The sequence below is a fragment of the Mauremys mutica genome, chromosome 3, assembly GCF_020497125.1.
Source record: "Mauremys mutica isolate MM-2020 ecotype Southern chromosome 3, ASM2049712v1, whole genome shotgun sequence".
In the NCBI taxonomy this organism is placed as follows: domain Eukaryota; kingdom Metazoa; phylum Chordata; order Testudines; family Geoemydidae; genus Mauremys; species Mauremys mutica.
In genome coordinates this window covers 67,045,733-67,071,439 of record NC_059074.1, presented here as the reverse complement: position 1 = coordinate 67,071,439, position 25,707 = coordinate 67,045,733, and the positions used below count along the sequence as shown (strand labels likewise).

Below are 25,707 nucleotides of genomic sequence, written 5' to 3'. Positions count from 1 at the left end.
CACTTTTCTTCCGACACCCAGGCTGTTAACTGTCGGTGTTCCTGGTCTGAATGAAGGAATCTCTGCTTCAAGCGATTTGGTCTCTTCAGCAGGTACAATGTGGGGTCCTTAACTATCTCGCAAGTCCAAAGTGCCTTCTGGGCCAGTGGACCTTCAGCTCTCCCTTTGTCTTTATGTAAACTGTCTTGAAAGGCAGCAGATTGTTTTCTAACCAGGACATTATTTCCATTCCCACAGAGAAACTTTGAGCTCTGATTACTCCCTAGTTTTGGAAGGGATACAATCAATCATAAGATAACCTTGACTAGAAGGTAGTAGGAGACTTCTCTGTGATTGCCTGCTAGGTGGGCTCTTGCACCGTCTACTGGTGCAGCTGGTACTAGCCATTGTCACACTGTCATAGACAATAATGGACTTTTGGTCCAATTCCATGTGACCATGTTTGTGGTTTTTAGTTTTTTGTGCAGACACATACCGATAGTGCTGTCAGAGTGAACTAAAGGGATGTGTACTCTGCGCTTTTGGAAGTCTGTCTTCCAAATATGCTCCCCACTCAGGCTTGCTTCCAGAGTGAGTATGCAAGGTCTAGAGTGAAAATTGGGTTGACTCTCAGCATGTTGTTTGCACCCATCTGTGCACAAAGGGGCCTTCAGATGTGATCTCAGAATGACACCTCATTTTCCACTGCATCAATTGCATGTTTCTAGGCTCTCAGAAAGAATTTCTTCAGGCACATTTTCAGAAACCTGCTCAGGGGATAGAACTGATGCACAATACCAGCAATCCTACTCATTGGAGACAACTGGCTACTGATGACCCCCTCAGGAAGTGACTGATGCAAAGTCTTGGATCTTTGCAAATCTTTACCATTATGGTAAAATTACAGCTAGAGCCATGTCTGTTTTGAAATCTGGGTGAGCAATTCTCTGCATTGGGATCAAGAGCTCTTCTTGATTTTGAAGGACTTGTAGCTATGAATCCCTTCCAGCAGCTTTCTAGTTATGACTGAGTCTGTGTAAGGGGAAGGATAGCTCAGTGGTTTGAGCATTGGACTGCTAAACCCAGGGTTGTGAATTCAACCCTTGAGGGGGCCATTTAGGGATATGGGGCAAAAATCTGTCTGGGGATTAGTCCTGCTTTGAGCAGGTGGTTGGACTAGATGACCTCCTGAGGTCCCTTCCAACCCTGATATTCTATGAGTCATCCCTGAACCAGAACCTGATTAAACCACATGCATAGATGAGTCACTCCTGTGCTAGGTTCCAGCCAAGCCACATGTCTGGAGCTGGTTTGGTGACTCATAAGTTGGAACTCTTCTCTACCTGTTAACGGAACCAGAATCCTCCAGCCTTAGCCTGCTCCAGCCTTGTTCCTCATCCTGTCCCTGCCTTGCTCTTACTCTGGCCTTGGTCCAGCCCTGCTCTGGACTCCTGATCCTGGCTCTGTCCCCCAGGCTCCAGCAACTAGCCTGCCACAGCTCTGACCACTAGGCATAACCATCCCAGTTTCTGATAGACTATTTCCCTACACAGGGTATTGATTGCATGCTATCTATGCAGGGATATAGGATTAATGTGCGACCTGTGCTTTACTCTGACTACTATCTGCCATTTAAGACTCAGGATGCAAAGAGTGAATCAGAAGGAAGAATCTTGTGGCGGAACTCTAAGCTCTTGTACTCAAATTCCCCCCATCCCCATCATGCTGAGGATTTGGTTGGTTTGAAAGAAAACTTACCTAGGTTTCCTTGGAAGTTTCTGTTTGTAGCATAAATATGAAATTAAAGAATGTGTCAGCTTAAGCTTGGTTAAGAAAATAAGATGCATGTTGCAAAGAAAGGCCCTGACTCACAAGCAGAAGGGAGGCCTTGAAAACAGTGAGTTATAAGGCCAGAAGGAATGAAGTAGATAGGATATCTGGCTCAAAGAATAACTGAGATAAGGGGATACTTCTAAAAAGAAGGCCTCTGGCTGATAAGGGTGACTGCAGTTGGTTTTAAATAAGACAAAGGAAATCTGTCTAGAAAGGAGCCAACATAAATGTTCCCACCCCACAGACCAGTATTATTTTAAAAGTAGAGCCTATCTGAAGCCAGGTGCAATGGAAAACTGTTGGCTAGAAAGGCCTTGGGAAGAAAGGTAGTTGTAAATCTTATCTGAATTAAGACTGGAACTAAGGCCTGGTCTACACTACGAGTTTATATCGAATTTAGCAGCGTTAAATTGCATTAACCTTGCACCCGTCCACACAACGAAGCCCTTTATATCGATATAAAGGGCTCTTAGTATCGATATCTGTACTCCTCCCCAATGAGGGGAGTAGCGCTGAAATTGGTATTGCCATTTCGGATTAGGGTTAGCGTGGCCGCAATTCGACAGTATTGGCCTCCGGGCGCTATCCCACAGTGCACCATTGTGACCGCTCTGGACAGCAATCTGAACTTGGATGCACTGGCCAGGTAGACAGGAAAAGCCCCGCGAACTTCTGAATTTCATTTCCTGTTTGCCCAACGTGGAGCGCCGATCAGCACAGGTGACCATGCAGTCCCAGAATCAAAAATGAGCTCCAGCATGGACCGTATGGGAGATACTGAAGCTGATCTCTGTATGGGGAGATGAATCTGTTCTATCAGAACTCCGTTCCAAAAGACGAAATGCCAAAGCATTTGAAAAAATCTCCAAGGCTATGATAGACAGAGGCCACAATAGGGACTCAACACAGTGCTGCGTGAAGGAGCTGAGACAAGCGTAACGGAAAGCCAAAGAATCAAATGGACACTCACGGAGGGGGTGGGGACGACGACTGAGGACTCTAGCTATCCCACAGTTCCCGCACTCTCCGAAAACCATTTGCATTCTTGGCTGAGCTCCCAAAGCCTGAAAGGTCAAAAACATTGTTGCGGGTGGTTCAGGATATATGTCGTCAGGCCCCCCCCCCATGAAAGAAAAGGGGAAAAAATTGTTTCTCACCTTTTTTCAGTGTCACCGTATGTCTACTGGATGCTGCTGACAGACGTGGTGCTGCAGCGCTACACAGCAGCATTCCCTTCCCTTCCCTTCCTGAGCTATGGGGCTTTTTATTTGTTCATTTTTTTCTTCCTTTTTTGGAAGTGACAAACCTTCTGAAGCCAATCTTACACTCCCAACATTTATGTAATTTGTTTTTATGGAAACACTTAGTTTAACATTCGGTTTTAATCAGAAGTCTACATTTGGATCTTATGATGTACTAGGGAGGTATCCATGGGAAACTGTGCCTAATATGGTATTTTACTAAATTAATGAGTTCCTTTCTAGCCACTAATATCCTGTACTAAAAAAGTCTTGCAGGGTTTTGTTTTGTTTTTGGGGTGGGGGAAGAGGGAGGGTTTTTTGGTGATGTGTGTGGTACTTGCCCTGGACGTTAGAGTGGGGAGGTAGCTTGCTATCTGTCCTGGTCTGGGGGATCATACCACCAAGGAGGGCTACTGGTACACATTTTGACTGTAGGAATAGCTTGCTAAGTGTCCAGGGGAGTTTGAAAGGCTGCCTGCATTGCTCCTCCAGCCTAGCTAGCACTCAAGTAAGTAGGAGTAGTATAGTACCACTCGGGTCTTTACGCAGGTCTTGCCCATTACAACACTATGTAGACATGACGAGGTTAGGATTTCTAACATGCACTAATGTGTTGCACATTAGTTGGTCCATGTGGATCCTGCTGGTGCACACGAGAAGTGCCCTAGCGTGTTTTAACGTACTGCTGTTAACACACACTAGGGAATTCTTCGTGAGCACTAACAGGGCGTACATGGACTAGTTAATGTGCAGCACATTAGTGCATATTGGAAATCCCATTTCCCCACCACGCAGTCAAGCAATCAGTCAGGATCATTTTGAACATGGGAAGGGATCTCACACTTACACCTCTGTAACTCCATGATGGTGCAGCGTGGTTGGGAGTGGAATCCTCATCTCTTCTGGTCAGACTGCCTGAAGTACTCCTCAAGCGTTAATGTGGAGACAGTCGGGGGCGGGGGCGGGGAGGGAAGGGGCACGAGAGCGAGAGACTCTTTCCTACCTTCCACCTTCTAAGCCATTTTTGGGCAGTGCAAGGGTTTAAATTATGGCTGATGATCAGAAGGCACAATTCCATTCTGCTGCTGTATGAAATCTGATCCCTTTTTCCTGGCAGTGATGCTTATGAGTGGAAGGCCAGACAACCACAATTCCCCTTTATATTGCAGCCTGAGGCAGGACTGCCCTGGAAGGACAGGCCCCTCTGCTGGCCCAGACATGCTGCAGGGTGGGGAAAAGGTGGTGAGCATGATACAGAGCACTGCGAGAGTCTCTGTGTAGCAGAAAACTCCCAGCAAACACTGCCTTGGGGAAGGCAAACGAAGGGTTTAACTCCTGTTTGCATCCATTGTCCACTGACAATTGCACACATTGTTCACTGACAATATTAACTGCTGCACTGCAAAGGTGATGCTTGCTTTACCTTTTTGGGACCCCTGAGGAGTTTGCCAGACTTACCTTTGAACATCATAAGAATCCCTCAATCCACAGGGGGAGGCAAGGGAGCTGTATAGGAGCCTTTTTTCTTTCCTGCAGGGAGAAGAGGCCCCACTTCAGTAGCCAGGGAGGAACTTTGGCTCCTTTCAGGGGGGTTTCTCCCTCTGGCCCAGGTCTGTTGAGCAACCTACCTCCTGAGCTGGCTGGGTAGCATCCTTCTCTCCCCCCAGATGCTCGAAGCTCCTACTCAGGCTTTTCTGCATTGGAGTCACAGCTCCTTGGAGCAGGATGGGGACCCGAGCTGCTGGTCTGACTGAGCCCTGTATCTGGCAGCATGGCTCAGCTGGTTGGGAACAGACAGGGCACAATTTGCCCTCAGTAGAGCATCTAAGTGCTGCCTCACACAGGGAACATTACTTAGTTTTAGCCAGGGACTGAGAGGGCAGGGGAGTCCTGCAGAGAAGCACTGGAACGACAGGTGAAGGTGGTTGAAACCACCACGCTGCTATTTACCTAAGCTGGGGAGGAGGGGGAAGACTAAAGTCGCAGCCACACAACAATGAATAAAAATAAAGTTAAAAACAAAATGATGGGGGAAACTGAACCGCCAACTTGTTCCACCCCAAGAGGCAAAAAATCTGGAAGCCTGAACAAAGGAGGGAGAAGTTAGTCCTGTAGCCTCCAGCAACAACACTGACCTGCCTCTAGATTTCATTAGTGATGAAGGAGGAGAAAAGCTGTGCAACAGAATGGTGCATACAACTACCATGAAGATAAATGTATTTTCAATTTTATTTCATTTCCATTTGGGGCAGTGCAGCTGGTTCCCCAGAGGTATAAATGCCAATAAGGGCAGCATGAAATATGGCTATATTGGAAAGAGAATAATAATAATTAAAAAAAAAAAAAGAGTAACTAACCCCCAACCTGCAGCAGCTCGCCAGTTCCTTGTCCATGTCTGCGCACACCGTGCTCAAATGCTTCTTTGAGAGTGGAGCCTTTTAACTCAATCAGATCAAAAGTACTTCCAAACGGCAGTACAGCTAGCAGGTCCTCCATCGTAATAGTACCTTGGATAGAACAACACTTTATGTAAACAAATGTTCTTCATAATAGAGCACCTTACATATCTTGTTTAAGATCACTTAATAGTGTGCTACATAACCTATAAAGCTGTGTATCATTTGAAGCAATGTAATTTAATAGTTCAGGAGTAGAGGTTCCATCTTTTGATCTGTATCTCAGTTTTCCAAATTGGCCAGCTAGATAAATCTAAGGATTTTCTGCCTCTGCTTATGTTGTGATATGCATAACCCACCTATACTGCAGCTTCACTAGTGGAAATGGGAGCAAGGTGACAACCTTTATGTGGTGCTTCTGCTACATATTAATAATGAACACAGTGGATATTGTCAAAGGCTACCAGACGTCAGTTTGTCGATCTCCTGGTATGGATTAGTAATGCAAAAATCTGTCAAGAGTCCTTGAATGGGACAGAATCAGAGAACCATAGGACCAGCTTTACATGTGTACCTACTTAATGTAGGAACTCTGTCCCATGCTATGTATGACTATCTTCCAAAAGTTCTGAAGGAGAAGGACATGGACACTGTTGAGGACCTCCAGAATTTCCCAAAGATATGCCTGAAATATCACAAGCTTTTTTGGGATCGGGCTAAAGCTCTTAAGCGTTGTCATGCAATCCTGAGGCACACAGGAAAGAATTCTGGGACAATGGCAATGTCCCAAGCAATCACCTTACTGCCAACTCCACAAAAGTACTTCCAGGCTTCATCCTACCCTGGAAACAGCGCAAAATGACTCTGGACACCAGTCAGTCGCAAATGATGGACCACACTGTAAATGAGTACCGTATTTATCGGCGTATAACACGCACAGGCGTATAACACGCACCTTCATTTTAAGGGGGAAATTTCAGGAAAAAAACTTAAATTTCAAATAAAGGACTTTGAAGCAAAATAAGGGTAGCTCAGAACTTGTTTTATTAATATTATTACCACTTATAAGGTAAATAATGTAAAAGGACAGTAAAAAAGGCCGCTCGGGGGGAGGGGGGACGGGATCTCGGGCCGCTCGGGGGGGGGCCGGGGACTAAGGCCGCTCGGGGGCTCGTGGGGCAGGGGCTAGGGCGCCGCTCCGCGCCGCTGGGGGGGGGGGCGGCGCTTTTCTTTTCTGCCTGGGGCAGAAATCCTAGAGCCGGCCCTGTTAAGGTTATATCGGCGTATAACACGCACACATCATTTGCCCCCTATTTTCAGGGGAAAAAAGTGCGTGTTATACGCCGATAAATACGGTACTTGCTTCAATTGTTTGCCAGCAACATCTCAAGCCTGGTCTACACTACGCGTTTAAACCGGTTTTAGGAGTGTAAAACCGATTTAACGCCACAACCGTCCACACTAGGAGGCACCTTATATCGATTTTAATGGCTCTTTAAACCGGTTTCTGTACTCCTCCCTAACGAGAGGAGTAGCGCTAGTATCGGTATTACCATATCGGATTAGGGTTAGTGTGGCCGCTGATCGACGGTATTGGCCTCCGGGCGGTATCCCACAGTGCACCACTGACCGCTCTGGACAGCAATCTGAACTCGGATGCAGTGGCCAGGTAGACAGGAAAAGCCCCGCGAACTTTTGAATATTTCCTGTTTGCCCAGCGTGGAGCTCCGATCAGCACGGGTGGTGATGCAGTTAAAAATCAAAATAAAGAAAGAGCTCCAGCATGGACGATGCGGACGTGATCGCTGTAAGGGCAGGCAAATCTGTTCTATCAGCGCTCCGTTACAGAAGACGAAATTCAAAATCATTTTTTAAATATCTCCAGACAGACGCCATAGCAGGGACTCAGCGCACTGCTGCGTGGCAAGCGTAACGGAAAGCCAAAGAATCAAATGGACGCTCATGGACTGGAGGACTCAAGCTATCCCACAGTTCCTGCAGTCTCTGAAAAGCATTTGCATTCTTGGCTGAGCGCCAAATGCTTCTAGGGTCAAAAACAGTGTCCGCGGTGGGTCAGGGCATAGCTAGGCAATTTACGCACCCCCCCACCCACCCCCAGAAGTGAAAGGGAAAACAATCCTGTCTTGACTCTTACATGTCACCCTATCTTTACTGAATGCTGCAGATAGACGGGATGGTGCAGCACTCAACACCAACATCCTTGCTCCCCCCGCCATGGGTGGCTGATGGTACAATAAGATTGATACCCATCGTCATCATCAGCCTATTGGCACATGGGGCAGTGCAAAAGGACTGGTAACCATGCGTACTAGCATCTGTCAGGTCGATCAAGGGTGCCTGGTCCTAATTTTTCCTGGTAGATGGTGCAGTATGGCTGATATCCATCATCGTCATAGCAACAGGGGGCTGAGCTCCATCAGCCCCCACCCTTCATGTGTAAAGAAAAGATTCAAGTGCCCCTGAACTAGCAGAGGGATGCACTCCTTACTGTCCTGTCTGGACTATCATAGCAGCTGGAGGCTGCCTTCACTAACAAGTCACTGTGTCTTATTCCTGCATTCTTTATTACTTCATCACACAAGTGGGGGGACAATGCTACGGTAGCCCATGAAGGGTGGGGGAAGAATGAAATGAACAGGTGGGGTTGTTCAGGAGCACCCCCTGTGAATAGCATACAGCTCATAATTTCTGCAGGATCTGACACAGAGCAGCTGTGCTCTCTGGTTCTCTGATACAGTGGTTCTCTAGTACACTTGCCCATATTCTAGGCAGGACTGATTCTATTTTTAGATACCAAAAAGGAGGGATTGACTCAGGGAGTCATTCCCAATTTTGGCTTTTGCGCCCCTGGCTAAGAGCAGCCAGGGGCACTTATGACAGCAGCAAATGGAACAGTGCAAAAGGACTGGTAGCCATGATCATCTTATTACCAATTTATGGATTGGTAGATGGTGCAGTATGGCTGATAACCATCTCTGCTGTCATGCAAAAGCAAAAGCATGCTGCTGTGTAGCGCTGCTGAATCGCCTCTGTCAGCGGCATCTAGTACACATACGGTGACAGGCACAAAAGGCAAAACAGGCTCCATGATTGCCATGCTATGGCATCTGCCAGGGCAATCCAGGGAAAAAAGGCGCGAAATGCTTGTCTGCCGTTGCTTTCCCAGAGGAAGGAGTGACTGACGACATTTACCCAGAACCACCCGCGACAATGATTTTTGCCCCATCAGGCACTGGGATCTCAACCCGGAAATGCCAAGGGACGGGGGAGGCTGCGGGAACTATGGGATAGCTACGGGATAGCTACCCACAGTGCAACGCTCCAGAAATCGACGCTAGCCTCGGACCATGGACGCACACCACCGATTTAATGTGTTTAGTGTGGCCGCGCGCACTCGATTTTATAAAATCTGTTTTACAAAACCGGTTTATGCAAATTCGGAATAGTCCCGTAGTGTAGACGTACCCTCAGAATTTACACCAAGCCACTTCCCAAGCTACCTGCTGCCTCGCTACTCTGAATTTGGTTATTTGAATGTTGCTAATCACCTCTCTTGCCATATGAAAGAAGATAAGTGGAAAATAGCTACCAGTCAATCCTGGGACAAGAAAAACAGAAGTTCTTACAAAATTTAGCCAGCTTATCCAGTTGCTTGCAATTGCTATAACAGTCCTACAAAATGAGTTATCCAAAATTAAAACAAATTGTTCTTAGATTTTGTAATATTAGACTGAAGTTATGGCACCATAAGAGGATACAGAATTCACTTACCTATGTGGCAGAACATAACAGGTTTCTAACAGACATAGCCACTCTACATAAAAGTTTAGACCAGGAAGTGAAGAATACCATCTCCACTTCTTCTGAGCATAATGACAAGCCATAGTGGTAAAAACATCAGTGACCAAACCCTGCTAGTTCTGTCAACAATGCCAGCAAGGCTGCAGCTGCATTAGTGCTGGACTAACAATGGGAGAAGTTGAGAATAGCCTCAGTGCAGATGCAGCCTAGGTATCTAGGCCAGGCTTACAAGAGGTAGTATGGCTGTACGCTATTTCAGATTTTTATATGATCCAATTTTATCTGTTGGTGGAACTCTATTTTGATAATGCCTAGAATACTAAAATGGGTAAGCTCTATTGAGAGAATATTCTTCATTATTCTTAAAATTCAAGTTTTCTATCGGTGCTTGCTCAATTAATTTGTTACTTCTGGGACTGTACTGTACACCCTCAAGCACTGAAATATAGATATTAGTTGTTTCTGATTGTGTTTCAGAATCAGTTATGTATACAATGTGCTTAACTTTTATGCATGTTACTGGTTCCAGCAAAACTACTGACATGAACTACAAATTATAAGAATTGGCTGGATTAGGGCCATAGTCCTGAATCCAGAAAAACTGTTCTTTTGTAGTTGGTATAGTGCATGATAGCAAAATATGTAAAAGTACAGGCAACAGTATAAAAAGCAGCATTAAACAAGCTAACATACCATTATTGTTGCGTTCATCAATGGGTGACCGTATCCCACCGCCATTTATGATGCACATTGAAACATGATTCCATGTATTTTCATCTCGATGTTTGAGATTATTGTAAATCTGTAACATTAGCACAAAATATTTTTAACCACTTTTTAAATCTTTGCTTAATCTATATGCAGGAATTTTAGAAGTTACAAAATCGGAGTTTCTGGGAGCTTTTTCCAGGTTGGTAGGCCTGTATTTCTCCCTAGGAGTTAGGGAGAAAACCAATCAATCATGCCATTTACAACTATCTTTAAAGAACTTTTAAAAATTCTGCAGCCACAGTTTTATTATTTATTATTTTTACAAACAAATCAAGTTTAAAAATAAGCCTCTCTCTGTCTTTTCTTCCTGCAATCTCTGGAATTTTTTAAAAACCAGAGTGTGACATTATAGGAGGTAGAAACCTAAACCGCACTCTCTAAAGCCAAAACTAAATGAGGGAAGGGATGATTCATAGACAGCGTCATAAAGGAAGAGTAAAGGGTGATGTGTTATTTCAGAAAACATTGAAATACAGAGCAATAACTTACACATATCTCAAAAATTAGGAAATGTGAGAGACCTTAAATAGAGCTGTTCATAAAAACCTTGAAGGGGAAGAATCAGAAAATTTAAACACATAAACCAGTCTAATGATGTGCCTTCAAGATTAAGGGACCTGACAGAGCTACTTATTGTATCACTAGCATTTAATATCTGAAACCATCTTAAAAACCCTGGGAAGGTAGAGAACTAGAAGATTGGAGGAAAGCAAATGGAGTGCAGATTTTTCCAAAGAGTAAAGCGCAATCTATATACCTGTAGCTCAGAGGACCAAATTAGACCCTTACTTAAGTCAGAATGGTTGCACGAGATCCTCCTGCATTTATCTCTAGTAAAGTAAATGGAAAACACACAGCAAGAGAATCAAAAGACTGCCATAGAATAATGGGGCAATAATGGGGCAATAATCAGCCTGGTTTAAGAATAAACACTACCAGACTAATCTAGTATCTTTGTCAGGTAAATTACAAAAATAGTGGCTGAAGGGAAGAGATAGCAGCGATTACTGTACTGGGATTTTAGTGGAGCATTTGATAGTGTTGAAAAAAAAATCTTACTCTAATTCAAATCTCTGTGGAAATGAACAACAGACACGTGAATTAAAAATTAACTGGTAGCCTTAGTTCTTCAGCAAATTTTCAGCATAAAAACTTGTTTATGAATAAGAAATTGGCTCTCTCTGAATATTGGGCACCATCCACTATACTAATAAAGCAAATTTGATTAAAAATTCAAATGACTATTCCCAGAGAGTTTGTAGTATCCACACAACTCTGTGCAAAAAGTGACAGGGATAAATGAACAAATTTCTGATCCGTTCTCTTTTTTGTTCTATTGAGAACAGCCCTGACCCCACATAAGGAGTTTCATCCCGAAACTTGCATAGCAGTGAATTCCTGAGAGCTATTCATTGACTTTAATGGGTATTGTGGGAGTTTTGAGATTCTCGGGATCAAGTCCAAAAGGGAGAGCTAAACATATTCCAGACCTATCCAAGAATTGGTAGATCTTCTATGTCAAACACTTATAAAAGGAGTAACTGCTGCCACAGAATTCTATGAACTCTGCTAGGGATCTCACTGTTACCAGTCTTTAACATGAAAGCAACACAAAACCCCAAGAATCATAGAACTCTCTAGAGAGTCCAGTAAAGTTGAATTGTCCCAAAGCCTTCAAATATTAATTCAGATTAAATTATAGTCTGTGGTTTCTTACCATGGCATCACAAATCAAATTTCCCAAGTTGCATTCTTGGAAACGGCATGCCTGACTTGTACCATTTAGGTAAACTATAGTTTTTCCTATCAGTTGGGAAGAAAAATTATTTAGCTGTATCTTCCACTTGTCAACTTCTTCTTTCAAGACTCTATCTAAAATAGAAGCATAGAATGAGGTTAAAATGGTTACGAACCTTTTGTAACTGTTGTTCCTCTAAATGTGTTGCTCATGACCATTCCATGCTAGGTGTGTGCACAGTTGCTGGAGATTTTTCCCCTCTGTGGCATCTGTTGGGCTGGCACTAGTGCCCTCTGGAGTCATGCGCGTATGCATTGCTAAAAGGGTGTTGTGGAAAATTGACCACACGGTTGATTTTAGATCAGACAGCCTGAGGCTCCTTTATTTTATACAAGCATATATGCGGGAGAGTCAGCATGGCCCCACGCAAGAGGCAAACTGCTCTGCCTTCCATAAATTTCTAGCCAGCTTATAAAGGTTAAAACCACAGACAAATTACACATACTTCCGTATTAATTACCTTATTTGGAATACATTGCAAAATTAATATAGAACAAAAGCAAAAACAAGTGTCTCGCCCACTAGGCCTCCCGTTACTCACTGTCTGTTCTTTTGTGGTCAGCAACCTTTCTAACACTGTTGTGGTTATATATTTCATAAGCCTGGCCATTGCAACTTATGCTACTTGGGGACTTTATCACTTTACCCCTTATGCCCTTTATACACACAAAGCCACTATTCCATTTTGGGAACTTTCCACTGTGACTCCTTTTACCTCTTGACACACAGAAGCAACTTTTCATCACTCTTTCATCACTCTGTCCCCCTTTTCTCTTCCCCTTATACACATAGACAAGCTGAACCAAAGTTCAACACAGCCTAAAAACAAGCTTATCCAAAGTTTAGGCCTAAAAGCCTGGCCAAAGTTGTAAACCCACCGTATTTTCCCTCACAAGGGGCACCCCTGACCCCATGCCTTTCAGTTCTTTCTCACTCCAACAGAAGGACTGGTCATGGAATGGAAATGAGAAACATCTCGAAGAACAACAGTTACAAAAGGTTAGTAACCATTTTTTCTTCAAGTGCTTGTTCATGTCCATTATATGGTAGTTGACTCACAAGCAGTATCCCCGGAGGTGGGCCTGGAGTTCATAGACATGCTGACTGCAACACTGCTCTCCTGAAACCGGCACATCGCAGGCTTGCTGGGTGATGGTGTAGTAAGAAGTGAAGGTCTGAACATACAACCAGGTCGCATCTCTGCAAATGTCCTGGATGGGTATCTGTGCAAGGAATGCTGCCAACGAAGACTGGGCTCTTGAGGAATGAGCAATGACTACGACTGGAGGTGGAACTTTTGCCTGCTCGTAGCAAGTTCAGATACAGTTGGTTATCCAGGATGAGATTCTTTGGAATGACATGGGTACGCCTCTCATTCTTTCCACGATTGCTACAAAGAGTTAGGTGGACTTGAAGAAGGACTTAGTTTTCTCAATGTAAAAGGTGAGGGCCCACCTAATATCCAACGTATGATGGCACCGCTCCTCCTTGAGGCTTGTGAGGTTTTGGGAAGAAAATGGAGGAAAAAAATGTCCTAGTTCTGGAATTGTGACACTACTTTTGGTAGGAAGGGCAGATGGGGGCACAGCTGGACCTTGTCCTTGGAGAACACTGTTTAAGGGGGTTCTGATGGCACAGCTTTGATCTGAGAGACCTTTTTGGCTGAGGTAATTGCCCCCAAGAAGGTGACCTATTATGGGGAGAGAAGCAGTAGAGAGCATGATACCAACGATTCAAAAGGTGGCCCTGTGAGCGTCGACAGGACCAGGTTTAGGTCCGCAGGGGGAAGAGACTCATGAACTTGAGGGTAGAGTGTTTCCAGCCCCATGAGAAATCAAGCCATCATCTTGCGGGAGAACACCGATCTGCCATTCATCACAGAGGGTGGAAAGTAGAGATGGCTGCCAGGTGAACCTTAATATACGGGAGAGACAGACCCTGATGCTTTAGTGTAGCAGATAGTCTACAGTTGACTGCAGAGATCGGGATGGAGAGAGGTTCAGCTCAGAGGCCCAACAAATGAAAACTTTCCACTTGGCCAGGTACGTAGTCCTGGGGGAGGGTTTCCTACTACCTATCAAGACCTGACAAGCCCTAAGCGAGCAGGCCTGCTCTTCAGGGTTCAGCCACATAGCAACCATGCAGTCAGGTGCAGGGAGGCGAGGTTCAGGTGAAGTAACTGGCCGTGGTCTTCTGAAATCAAGTCCAGGGGGAGTGTGAGTAGACCTGCTACAGAGAGGTCCATACGCGTGGCAAACCAATGCTGGTGTGGCCATGTCAGTGCTATGAGGATAACCTTTGCCTTGTCCTGTTTGATTTTCAGGAGGACCTTGTGAACCCACGGAATCAGTGGGAAGGCATACAGTAGGTGGTCTGCCCCTGAGAGCTGGAAAGCATCAGAAAGGTAGCTCATGCAGTGAGCAGAACTGATGGCATTTCCTGTTCTGCCTTGTGGTGAACAGGTCCTCCAGGGGAGGCCCCCACCTCTGGAAGATGACACTGACAACCTCCAGGTGAAGAGACCACTCATGGTGAGAAGAAAAGGATCTGCTGAGGTGATCTGCCAGGGCGTTTTGGGCTCCCGAGAGATGTGATGCCTCAAGGTGAATAGCGTTTTTCATGCAAAAGTTCCATAGCTGGAGAGCCTCCTGGCACAGTGCTGAAGGCACAGCGCTCCTCCCTGCTTGTTGATGGAAAACACTGATGCAGTGTTGTCCATCAGAATCTGTACCACTCTGCCTGAGATCTGAGGAAGCCAAGCGTACTTAACTTTTATATGCAGGGCAAGTTCCTCCTGGGACCAGAGGCCTTGAGTCCTGAAACTGCCCAGATGGGCTCCTCACCCCAGGTCTGATGTATCTCAGACTAGGGTAATGGATGATTGAGGAGCAGCAAAGGATATCCCTACCATTACTGATCCTGAGTCTCTCCACCAGGTCAACAAAGCAATGACTGGAGGTGGAATCGTGAGTATTGAGACTAGGTGATGTCTTCTCAGGGAGTAGACTGATGCCAGACACATCTGGAGGGGTCTGAGGCATATCTTTGGGTACTGTACCACATAGGTACATACCACCATGCATCCCAATAGTTTGAGGCAGACACGAGCAGCTGTTACTGGGTGGGTCGTGACGGAGATCTGGTCTGATATAGCTCAGAATCTGGCTCTGATAGGTAGGCCTTGGCCTGTGTCAAATCAAGCACTGCCATGATGAATTCTATTCTCTGAACCAGGACCAGAGTTGACTTCCACTTGTTCATCACCAGACGCAGGGCCTGGAAGGTGGCGTATACTGTACTGATGCTGTGCTGGACCGGAGCCTGTGAGCAACTCTTGATCAGCAAATTGTCAAGGTACTGGTAGACTTGCATGCCTCAACACCTGAGAAAGGCTGCCACCACTGCCATACACTTTGTGAAGACTTGTGGGGCTGCCAACAGGCCAAAGGGAATCACAGTGTATTGGTAGTGGCACTGACCCACTACAGACCTGAGAAATATCCTGTGACCATGGAAAATTAGATGTGGAAATAATTGTCCTTTAAATTGAGGGCAGCGTACCAGTCTCCTGGATCCAGGGAGGGAATGATGGAGGCTGGGGAGACCACGCGGAACCTCCATTTCCGAGATATTTGTTGAGGTGAGACAGGTGCAGGATGGGCCATAGACCCCGTTGGCCTTTGGGATTAGGAAATATCGGGAGTAAAACCCCTTCCCTTTTCAAGTATTGAGGAACCTTCTCTATGGCCCCTACACATAGAAAGGCTTGCACCTTCTGGACAAGAAGCTGCTCCTGAAAAGGGTCCACGAAGAGGGGTGCGGGAAGGGGTGGAAGAAAACTGGAGAGTGAAACCGACTGTTATAGGGCTGAGCACCCAATGGTCCGATGCTATATGTGATCACACTAGGCTGAAGGGTGAAAGGCAGCCAAAAACAAAATGGGGGATGGATCTGATGTCGAGACTGGTATACCATTGTCGGGCATGCCTTCAAAAGGCCTGCGTGGCCCTGCTGGGATAATTATGCAAGACCAACAGAGGCAGAGGTAGAAGGTAGGGGTTGGCGTTGCTTATAACCCTTCCCTTTTCTTTTGTAGGGCTCCTGGAGGTGCCATGAACCTGGGAGGCTGCTGGGGCCTAAAATGCTTCCTGGAGGCAGGAAGCATGTAAAGGCCCAAGGGGCGGGGGATGGCCCTTGAGTCCTTGAGGCCATGAAGCTTGGAATCCATCTGTTCAGAGAACAGTGAGGTCCCCCTCAAAGGGGAGGTCCTGGACGGACTGCTCCACTTCGTGAGGGAAGCCTGATGAATGAAGCTATGAACAGCACCTCATGGTGACTATTGACGCCATAGTCCTGGCTGCTGAGTCAGCCGCCTCATGAGCCTCCTGGAGGGAGATCCTGGCCACTGCCTTGCCCTTCTCTAGGATGGCTGTGAAATCCTGCCTCAACTCCTGCGGCAGGCAATTCTTAAATTTGGACAATGAGTCCCACCGGTTAAAATTGTACCTCTCCAGTAGAGCCTGCTGGTTGGAGATACGCAACTGGAAGCTGCCCATGAAATAAACCTTACATCCCAACAGGTCTCTTGGCCTCTTTATGTCTGGGGATAGCACTTAACTTATTTGCCACCAACACTGCCAGGGACCCCGGGGGAAGGGGAGTTGAGTAAAAGTACTCAAACTCACTGGCTTGGACATAGTATTTCTTCTCTGCCATTTTTGAGGTGGGGAGCAGAGAAGGAGTCTGCCATAGTGCCCTGATGGGTCACATAACCACCTCATTAATGGGCAGGGCCACTCTGGAGGGAGTCGCTGCAGCCAAGATGTCAATTAGGCTGTGTGCAGACTTCGTGAGCTCCTTGACTTCTAGTCCCAAGTTTGTGGCGACCCTTTTCAGGAGCTCTTGGTGGGCCCTGAAGTCATCTGGCAGGAGCGGATAACTAGGGCCTGCAACTGGCCCACCCAGGGATGATGAGGAAGAGGCCTGTACTGGAGGAGGGGCTTTCTTGGACATAGGCACCAGGGTGGGAACCGGAATCAGGGTATACTACCGAACAGGACAAAATGGTAGCTTGCGTCTCGGACACCACCAAGTCTGAGTGGTGTGAAGAGGGGCCCGGTACCAGGGGAACCCCCATATATTCCAATACTGCCACCCCAGTGACCTGGTGGCCATGCACTAAGTAGGGGGCTGGTACCAAAGTCCGGTGTGTAGCCTGGGTACCAATAGGTCTTAGGTGGAGTGAAGGATTCCTCTTCGAACTCTGAAGAGGATTCTTCCCTTGGAGACCACAGTGGCGCAGTACTCGCTTCTGCTTCCATGTGGTGCCGGGGAGCTGGCAACCATTGTATGGGGACCATGGAAGGTTGGCCCCTTAACAGCCCCACAGTGATCGGTACCACGGTGGAGCTCATTGCCCCTTGCGCCCTTCCATCCTCAGTCACCTTGGCTGGCAGGGAGCCTGGAGGGGGTCAGCGGGATTGGGAGGGACATCAGGTCCTTTGCCGCCTGGAAAGCCTCTGGGGTCAAAGGTGTCCACAGGCGTGTTGTCCCACAGCTGTTCCCAGGAGTTGGAGGCAGATCCCAGACCAGACTTGGTGCTCTAGGCAGCAGTCGCTAAAGCCATCAGTGGCTCTGGGGAGGACGAGTGGCCCGGCGTGGGTCTCACTATGCTGGTCACTCCCTGCTTGTCCCTCTTCGGCACCGGAGAGCACCCTCTCTCAGTGCACTGTTTCTTATGCTTCTTCCTTGGCACCGAGGATGGAGAACAGTACTGGGACGAGCACGGTGCTGGCGGAGTGCTTCGGATGGAAGCTGAAGTGCTTGGCGCCAATTTGGAGCGGCTCGGCTGCAAGACTGTCTGAGGGCTGCCTCCATGAATAAGGCCTTTAGATTAATATCCCATCATTTTGTGTGCACGGTTTGAAGCCCCTGTAGATCTGGCACTTCTCTTTAACATGAGATTCCCCGAGGCACCTTAGACAGCTAGAGTGTGGGTCACTCACTGGCATCAGCTTGCCGCAGGAGGCACACAGCTCGAAGCCTGGCGACTGGGGCATGTCCAGCCCCTGTGGCGGAAGTCCCTCGATGACAGGGACAACTATTAACACTACTACAGAAACTAAACTATATACACTAAGTACAATAACTATACAATATACAACAGAAAAGTCCAAACCACTGGGAAAGAAGCCTTGCAAGACCAAGAAGGATCATTCCAGGCAAGCATCATGGACGGTAAGAAGGAACTGAGAGGGTGAGGGCCTGGAGGCGCCCCTTATACTGGTGCATGTGACTCCAAAGAGCACTAGAGCCGACCCAATGGCTACCACTCAGGGAAAAATCTCTGGCAACTGTGCACTTGGCGTACACACACCTAGCATGGAATAGACATGAGTGACACATCTCGAAGAAGTCATCTTCCATTAATTAGAACCCTACGTTCATACAAATGTTATGGAAAATTTGCTCCTTAGTGATTCTAGAATATATTAACCTTTCCTTCCATGAGACCTCCTTGAACAATATCAAAATTTACTTGATATGAAATCCAATTATGAGTGAAAGTACAGAGGATCCTACTTGTTACAAGATTACAATATTCATTATAATCATAAAACCCAGAAATAGGGGAAAATACAATTAGGTGAGTGAATTGATCCCCTGCCACAGCAGGATTATTCCCTGCAGTACATTTGCAATTACTTTTGCTCAGTCTTGTTTTAAACTGCCAATCAATAGGACTTCTACCATGTCCTTTGGGAGACTGATAGACTCATTGCACAGTCCAGCAGAGGCTTTTTTTTTTAAATATTCAAACTAAATTTTCTCTTACTTATCATATCAGTTACACCTAGTTATAGCAGCACTACCTTACAAATTTGTTTAAAACACTTTTTGCATATTTTAAAACTGAACAATCTTACCAATAATTACCCAAATAACCATATAGGATTACTCAACTAGGAATTAATTTTATATGCATAGCTATCCTATTAATAGGAAATTGATGGTTTATTTTCAGAAACCAAACATAACTTGGATACAGCTATCATACAATTTCTCTGATGATTTTGTATTGTGTATATCATTTGGCACGTTACGAGGTTAATTTGCAAGCAACATATAAGGATTAAGAATACTGTACTTCACCATGTATATATCTAATAGTCTGAATTATAACATTCACGGACATTGGAGAATTACTATAATGTTCAAGACCTGGTTTAATTAAACTCATTAAACTTGTGAAAACCATGTGACTGGCAAAGCTGAAACACCGTGTCAGTTTTGAAGTGATCCATTCTTCTATTTATCAGCTGGTAGTGCCTAAGAGCTCCAACCCACCATGAGGGCCTCACAGTGGGAGGCAACAAACAGACAAGCAACAGAATACACACCCAGAGAATCTCAATCTGTACATCAGACAGGAAGCATCCACTAAATGAAACAAACAAACGGAGTGGCTGGGTTACAAAACAAACCATGGAAGGATTTTCCTCCTTCACAGTTTTATAATGTTTGATGAAAAACAAGTGTTTTTTATATATTACATTTGCACATGGATGTTCTTTGCCTGAATGTGTTTAAAAGGTCATAAGCAACCCACATAAAACTGCTTGGTTGTTTTTACAATTAGAATGAACTGAAATGCTTAAGAAAAGTGCTGGCCTGACAACCTCAGAGATCAAAGCCCTTTCTTTGTCCACAAACCAAGTGCAGCGATATCAAGAGCCCAGAGTTCCCCATCCTGCTCCAAACTTTGTTCTGAAGGAACCATCCTTATCGGATAAGATGTTAGTTTACTCTTCATGCCCATTTAAGCAATAGACATCTAATCTTAATAGAGTAACCTAAAAATGCTAAATGTCATGGAAATATATCACCTGAATGTCATGAGGAAGCTGTTAGTGATTTTACATAGACCCAAAAAAACCCAAAACACCTGAAATGTGATAAACTGGAAACGTGTTTGATTGCTGAGAGGAGTCAGTGAAGAAAGCAGGTTATAGCCTTATAATGTAGATACAACTTGATGCCAAAGATGACCGAATTAAGAGGAATGCTAAATTCTCCTGTAGCATTGTACTTTACTGTTAAAAAAAGCAATAAAGCTAGAAGTTTAGCTGGTTGATCTATAGAAACTCAAATCTCTGTTTCACATACCTTCAGGAATACTGCTATTTAGCAGAATAGGGTTTCCAGATGTTTTAATTACATTTCCTTGATCATCAAATGTTACATTTAAATAACCAAGATATTTTCCAAAAGCATAGGCTTGTACCACGGGCACCTGCCTCCCATCATCTGACTTCACCAGGAATGGATAGTTGCCAGCTGGCATTTCACTGGAAGGTGGGGGGCCTGAAACAAAATAACCACACAAGTATTTTATCTTCAGAAAAATTATCAGTAAGGACTTTCAAATAGGTTTTTCTTCCTTAAAAGAATATATGGAATATTTAATATCTATTAAGTAATAATTTGGAAATAAAGTTCTTCAGGACTTGAGTGCAAGGGTGTTATTTTCTCCTTGCAGAAGTGAAAAGCTGAGTTTATTTTAACCTCTTACTTCGCTGTAAGATCTCTAACTCATAGCAATTAACTGAGAATTAAAACAAAACAATAATGATTTTTCCATCATATATACATTGTTGGATTTTTTTGCCTTCTGCTTTATTGATAACTTGGCTTCTCAGGTGACATTTTTCTGGAACCACAAAACCCCAAAAGCATAAATCTAAGGAGGTGACTATGTAACAAATTACTATGTTATCACATTATTCCTTGATGAGATGGACTTCATACTTTCGTACCATAAGATATTCATCCAAAAAGGAGAAGAGGCTTATCAAAGCTCCATGCACACTTCTCAGTTGAAGGCTTAGATTCTGTTTCATTAAAAATATGTTTACAGAGGATAATGTAAGAAACAGTAACACCACATTATTTTTTTAAACTCCTTTTAAATTAAACTTTTGTCTGAAGGTTCTACTGAAAATCACCCTACTGCGAAAAGCATTCTAGTCCCAGATTCCAGCTGCCACGTAATTTGTGAATACATGGGAAGAATTGCAATTGTATTTTGGGTGCCCAAGTCAGCTATCTTCTGCCAACTATAAATACTTTTGTGAATGTTGGCAGGGGAAACAGAGCTCCTGGAGCATGTCCCAGATGTAATTGCAATGCTGCTAGAAGACTCAGCTGCTGGTTTGTAGCTAGTCTGCCAGAGTATGCATTTCCAAAAATCAAAGCAGAATCTTTGACTCTGCCAAAGTACATTTTATTTGGTCTGAACAGATGAATGCATCTGCGTGCATTCAGTGTAGACAGCTCTCAGAGGTCATTTTAGGGTATCCACTTCTTCCACGTTTACAGAAAAAGCAAGGTCTTTCCAAATTAGAACCCACCTAGATATCCTGGAAGCGCACAAGCATTTATTTAATATCCAAATCAGGGGAATTTCTTGCCTTCACATGTGAACAAAACCAATGAAGTAGATGGTGAAAGTAGTTTTTGTGTTTAAAGTTATTCATGTTGTGCTTACAAGGGTTCCTCTGTCTTAATTCAGAACTGTAGGGTGTGATTCTTTCTAAACAACTAGAATAATAAAAGGAGGCAGAGGCTGATGGAGAAGATAAATTGCAGGGGAAGAGAGAGGGAAATGGAACAGCAGTATGGGGAAACAAGCAGGGATGGAAGAGAAGGAAAGAGACAGTATATTACTGTCTTTCTACACACACGGTTAAGTAGGTCCCAAGTTACACAGTGATAGCTGGGCGTGTGGACCATTTTTTTACTGTAACCCATAGAACAGGTTTTTTTTAACATGCCTGTTCTGGCTACATTAAATTTGGCAGAGGCTTACAGCTAATTTTGATTGCTTTAAAACTAGCCACTGTCACTTTTAGTCATATGCTATTTTTATTAATAATAAATGTGGGTTGTGCTTATTTTCAATAGATTATAACGTGTGAGAGAGAGAATGTGTGTGTGTATATATAATAAATAAATAAATAAAACAAAACACTGAGATGAGAGGAAATTGCCAAAAGAGTCCCTAGAAGACTGCGACAGGGAAAGGAAATCAGAATCCGAAGGAATAGGGAGAGCGAGGGAAAGGGGGCAAGAAGGAAGAGCGATGTCAAGTCACACTCTATGTGACAATTTTGTGGAAACTTTATAGGTTGCTGACAGGAGTTCAACATTCTTGGTGAAAAAATGCAAGCCAAAGGACAACCACTTCCTTACCTTGGTCTATACTACAGAGTTATGTCAACGTAAGACAGCTTACATTTACTGTACTCAGTAAGTGTCTATGCTAAAATGCAGCTCTCATTCATGACAGGTTTCAGAGTAGCAGCCATGTTAGTCTGTATCTGCAAAAAGAACAGGAGTACTTGTGGCACCTTAGAGACTAAGAAATTTATTTATTTATTGGTGCCACAAGTACTCCTGTTCTTTTTGCTCTCATTAATGTAACTCGCCCACTACACCAACTTAACTCCACCTCCACGAGTGGCGTAGCGCTTAAGTCAATGTAGTTAGGTCGACGAAGTGTTAGTGTAGATATTACGTTGCTTACGCTGACTGTTTCTGCCTCTGAGAAGCTTTCCCACAATGCCCCACACTGCCAGTTAAATCGGTACAAGCATTCCTAGTGAGGACCCACACCAGACACAAGAAGCACAGTGTGGACATGCAAAAGCAGTTTAATTACTGTGGTGGCTGCAAGTCAACGTAACTTAGGTCGACTTAATTTTGTAGTGTGGACTTGCCCTTAGAAAAAGGTTTAGTAAATAAAGGTATGTCTATACTTACCTCCAGAGCGATTGATCCAGTGGAGATCAATTTATTGTGTCTAGTGAAGGCGCGATAAATTGACAGCCGAGCACTCTCCCATCAACTCCGGTACTCCACCGGAGCAAGAAGCATAGGCAGAGTCAACAGGGGAGCGTCAGCAGTCGACCTACCGCAGTGAAGACACCGTGGTAAGTAGCTCTAAGTACGTCGACTTCAGCTATGCTATTTTCGTAGCTGAAGCTGCATAACTTAGACTGACTTCGCTCACCCTGCCCAGTGTAGACCAGGCCTAAGAGAGCAGACACAATGTTCAGAGGAAAGTCTAGTTAATAAAATTAGAGAAACACAGCAATACACAGGCCTGATTCCAGAGAGAGCTGGTCAGAGGACTAATAATATCCCGACTCACCAAGTGTTTACCTAGTGAAGTAAGAGTAGGGTAGGTCTTTACCCAGGCCTGGTCTTGCACTTGCTACATGCATTTAACTCTCAATGAAATCAAGAGGAGCAGGGAGGAAATGTACTGACACATGGACCACTGTAAGGATTAGGTCCAGATTCCATAGCTAACTAAGGTCAAAGGTCCCAGTGCTTCCTTTAAGTCCCCAACTCCTACTATCTTTCCTATGGAAATCCATGAAAAAACTACTGAGCATGCTCACTATCAGCATGAGCACAAATATGTTTACCCCTTCATTCAAAACGTAGACAGATTCTGCTCTGCTGCTGAACTTATTTTTAAAGAACTGTAAAGAAATAAAGTAGCTTAAACAGGGTAAAGATTTGTAGAGGAATGAAACAGACAGCTGGAAAAAGTAGCTACAAAAGCCATCCTTCCACACCAGTCTGCTAAGTGGCAAGATCTAAAGAAATAATGGGGGAGGAAGGGGCAAGAAGAAGAAGAAAGGGAGGAGTAAAAGGAACATTTTTGCATTTTTACCTGAGAAATGCAAGACATTTAGCTTAGAAAGCTGCTTGTGATTTCACAGATAAAATCCATCTTTCTTCACTTATTTCTGCGGAAATTGTCACCCTCTTAGGTGCTGTATTTTTGAGTAAGCTTGGATATTAACCTTATACAATTAATGTATCTCCTTATTGCACAAATCTCACCTTGTAAAAAAATCACCTTAATATAAATACACCTGTATCTGAATCGGCTTAGTGTTCCAGACATTTTCAAATGGTGTTTTGGGAAATAAGAGGAGAAACAGAAGGAGAGGCAATAACAGTACAATGGCCCATATCCCCTTGTATGGGTGTTTTGGAAGCAAAGTAACCATGTTGCACCTAGCAAGAAGGAAAGAGAAAGATACCACATGTCGTGTTAAGCTGCTGTTTGAACATAAGTGAGGCTCAGGGTGGAATTTGTTCCACATGTGTGGCTCAGGGAACCCACAACTTGCTAGCTTTTCCGCCTTTGCACAGAAGAATACATTACTGCATGTAATGCAAGCTCACTGCTCCTTGAGGGAATCTGTTCTGGTGGGATGGAATAGTTTCATAATGGCACACACATATATTAGAACTTGTTTGGTTTTAGATAGGTGCTATTTGCTGTTCTGAATTAGTACATATTGAGAAATTGACTGAGTCTTCTCATGATGGGAAATCTCATAGTTGACTGCTATTCCTTAATGTCTAGTGATTGAAACTATTCAGCTTACAATTACCCCAAAAGAAGATTCAACAAAGGTAAGGAACACTAAAAGAGAAGCAGGGGAGTGGAAGGGGACCAGCAGTAAGATCACGCAGTTACATTAGCTCTACGCAAAGCTTGATAGTTTTGAATTATTGGGAATTTTTCCCCACCTATAAATTATTGAGAGTAACAGCAACTATTATAGACTCTCCCACAACCTAGCCAATATTGCAAGACAGAAGTGGACAAGCTAGAGGGATATGAAGAAAGAGTATAATGGTCATACAGACTAATTCAGGGGCAGTGGGGTTAGCCAGAGTGGGGAGATTATACAACAAGAGACAAGACCAGGTGAGCAAGAAGGGGCAGAGTGGTGAGGGGTTTTAACAGATGAGGTCAAGAAGCTTGACTTTGAGCTGAAAAACAGTAGCCAGTAGAGGGATTCGAAGAGGAGTTCATAGACTTGCTATGACATTGTCTTAATAATAAAAGGAAGTCATTATATACGTATCATATCTCCACTGCCAAAGTGCTTTGCAGACATTAATTAATCCTCAAAATACCTATGCCTTATACTAAAAGGCTCCTGAGTGCCTCCAGTGCATCCTCAGATCCTGTTGTCTTCAAACAGGAGTTAAAGGCAATTAGCACCCTATAGAATTAGGCCCTCCTCTAATATGGAGGTGTTTGGGAGGGGCGAAATCACTAGCTTCCCCTCACCTGTGTTTTTCCTGTATTTTTGAAATAATCAAAATTCAAAACATTCTGACCAGCTCTATAGTTGGCTGAAAGATTAGAAAAGAACTTCAAATATTTTGTCAATTTTTTCCTCTAGGATTGTTCATTGAAATTTCTTTTTTGTTTGAAATTAGAAAAAAAATGTGACCAGTTTAGGGAGCAAAGTAGAAGTACTCAGAGTGGGCAACAGAGAGTCTGTGACTTGCCCAAACTTACACACAGACAGAGGTTTCAGAGATGAGATAAGAACTCAGGAAGTTCTGGCTCCTAGCATTGTGCTCAGACAACAATGAAACAACAGAGAAGCTTCATACAGTACTCTGAAGTTACACGGTTCGCTAAGTGGTACTGACAGCTGATCTATACTGCCCAAGTCTTTTCACACACACCAAGTAGTACTGCAGTGTATAGCCAAACAAAACATCTATGATCCTTATCTCTGCCATCTGGCTTGCTCCTAACCCATGTAATCTACTGATGAGGATCCTTTCTCCAGGATAGGTGCACAGAGTTTTTACAAATAGCATCCTTCAAAATGCAGGGATAAGTATATGACCTACAGTTTTGCACTATTTGTTTGACGGGGATCCATAGTTATCTGTAATCTACTACATACTTTTCTATGTATAAAAATATCATTCCTTTAAAAGTCTGATATCACATAGACCTGCAAGACTAGAAATG

At 44.3% G+C, this 25,707-nt stretch overlaps 1 protein-coding gene across 4 annotated transcripts in view; it reads right to left on the bottom strand.

Moving 5' to 3' along the window:
• NT5E (5'-nucleotidase ecto) overlaps nt 1-25,707 on the bottom strand; it is a 50,947-nt gene that overhangs the window by 8,055 nt on the left and 17,185 nt on the right. For 2 of the 4 annotated variants that reach the window (XM_045010759.1, XM_045010761.1), the window contains exons 4-9: nt 20,007-20,204; nt 11,760-11,914; nt 9,965-10,073; nt 5,411-5,560; nt 4,682-4,833; nt 2,783-2,876 (exon numbers count right to left, since the gene is read on the bottom strand). In XM_045010759.1, coding sequence (XP_044866694.1) covers nt 2,783-2,876; nt 4,682-4,833; nt 5,411-5,560; nt 9,965-10,073; nt 11,760-11,914; nt 20,007-20,204 — 858 coding nt within the window. The remainder of the gene's footprint in view (nt 1-2,782; nt 2,877-4,681; nt 4,834-5,410; nt 5,561-9,964; nt 10,074-11,759; nt 11,915-20,006; nt 20,205-25,707) is intronic. The other 2 variants (XM_045010760.1, XM_045010762.1) reach the window with 2 other exon arrangements.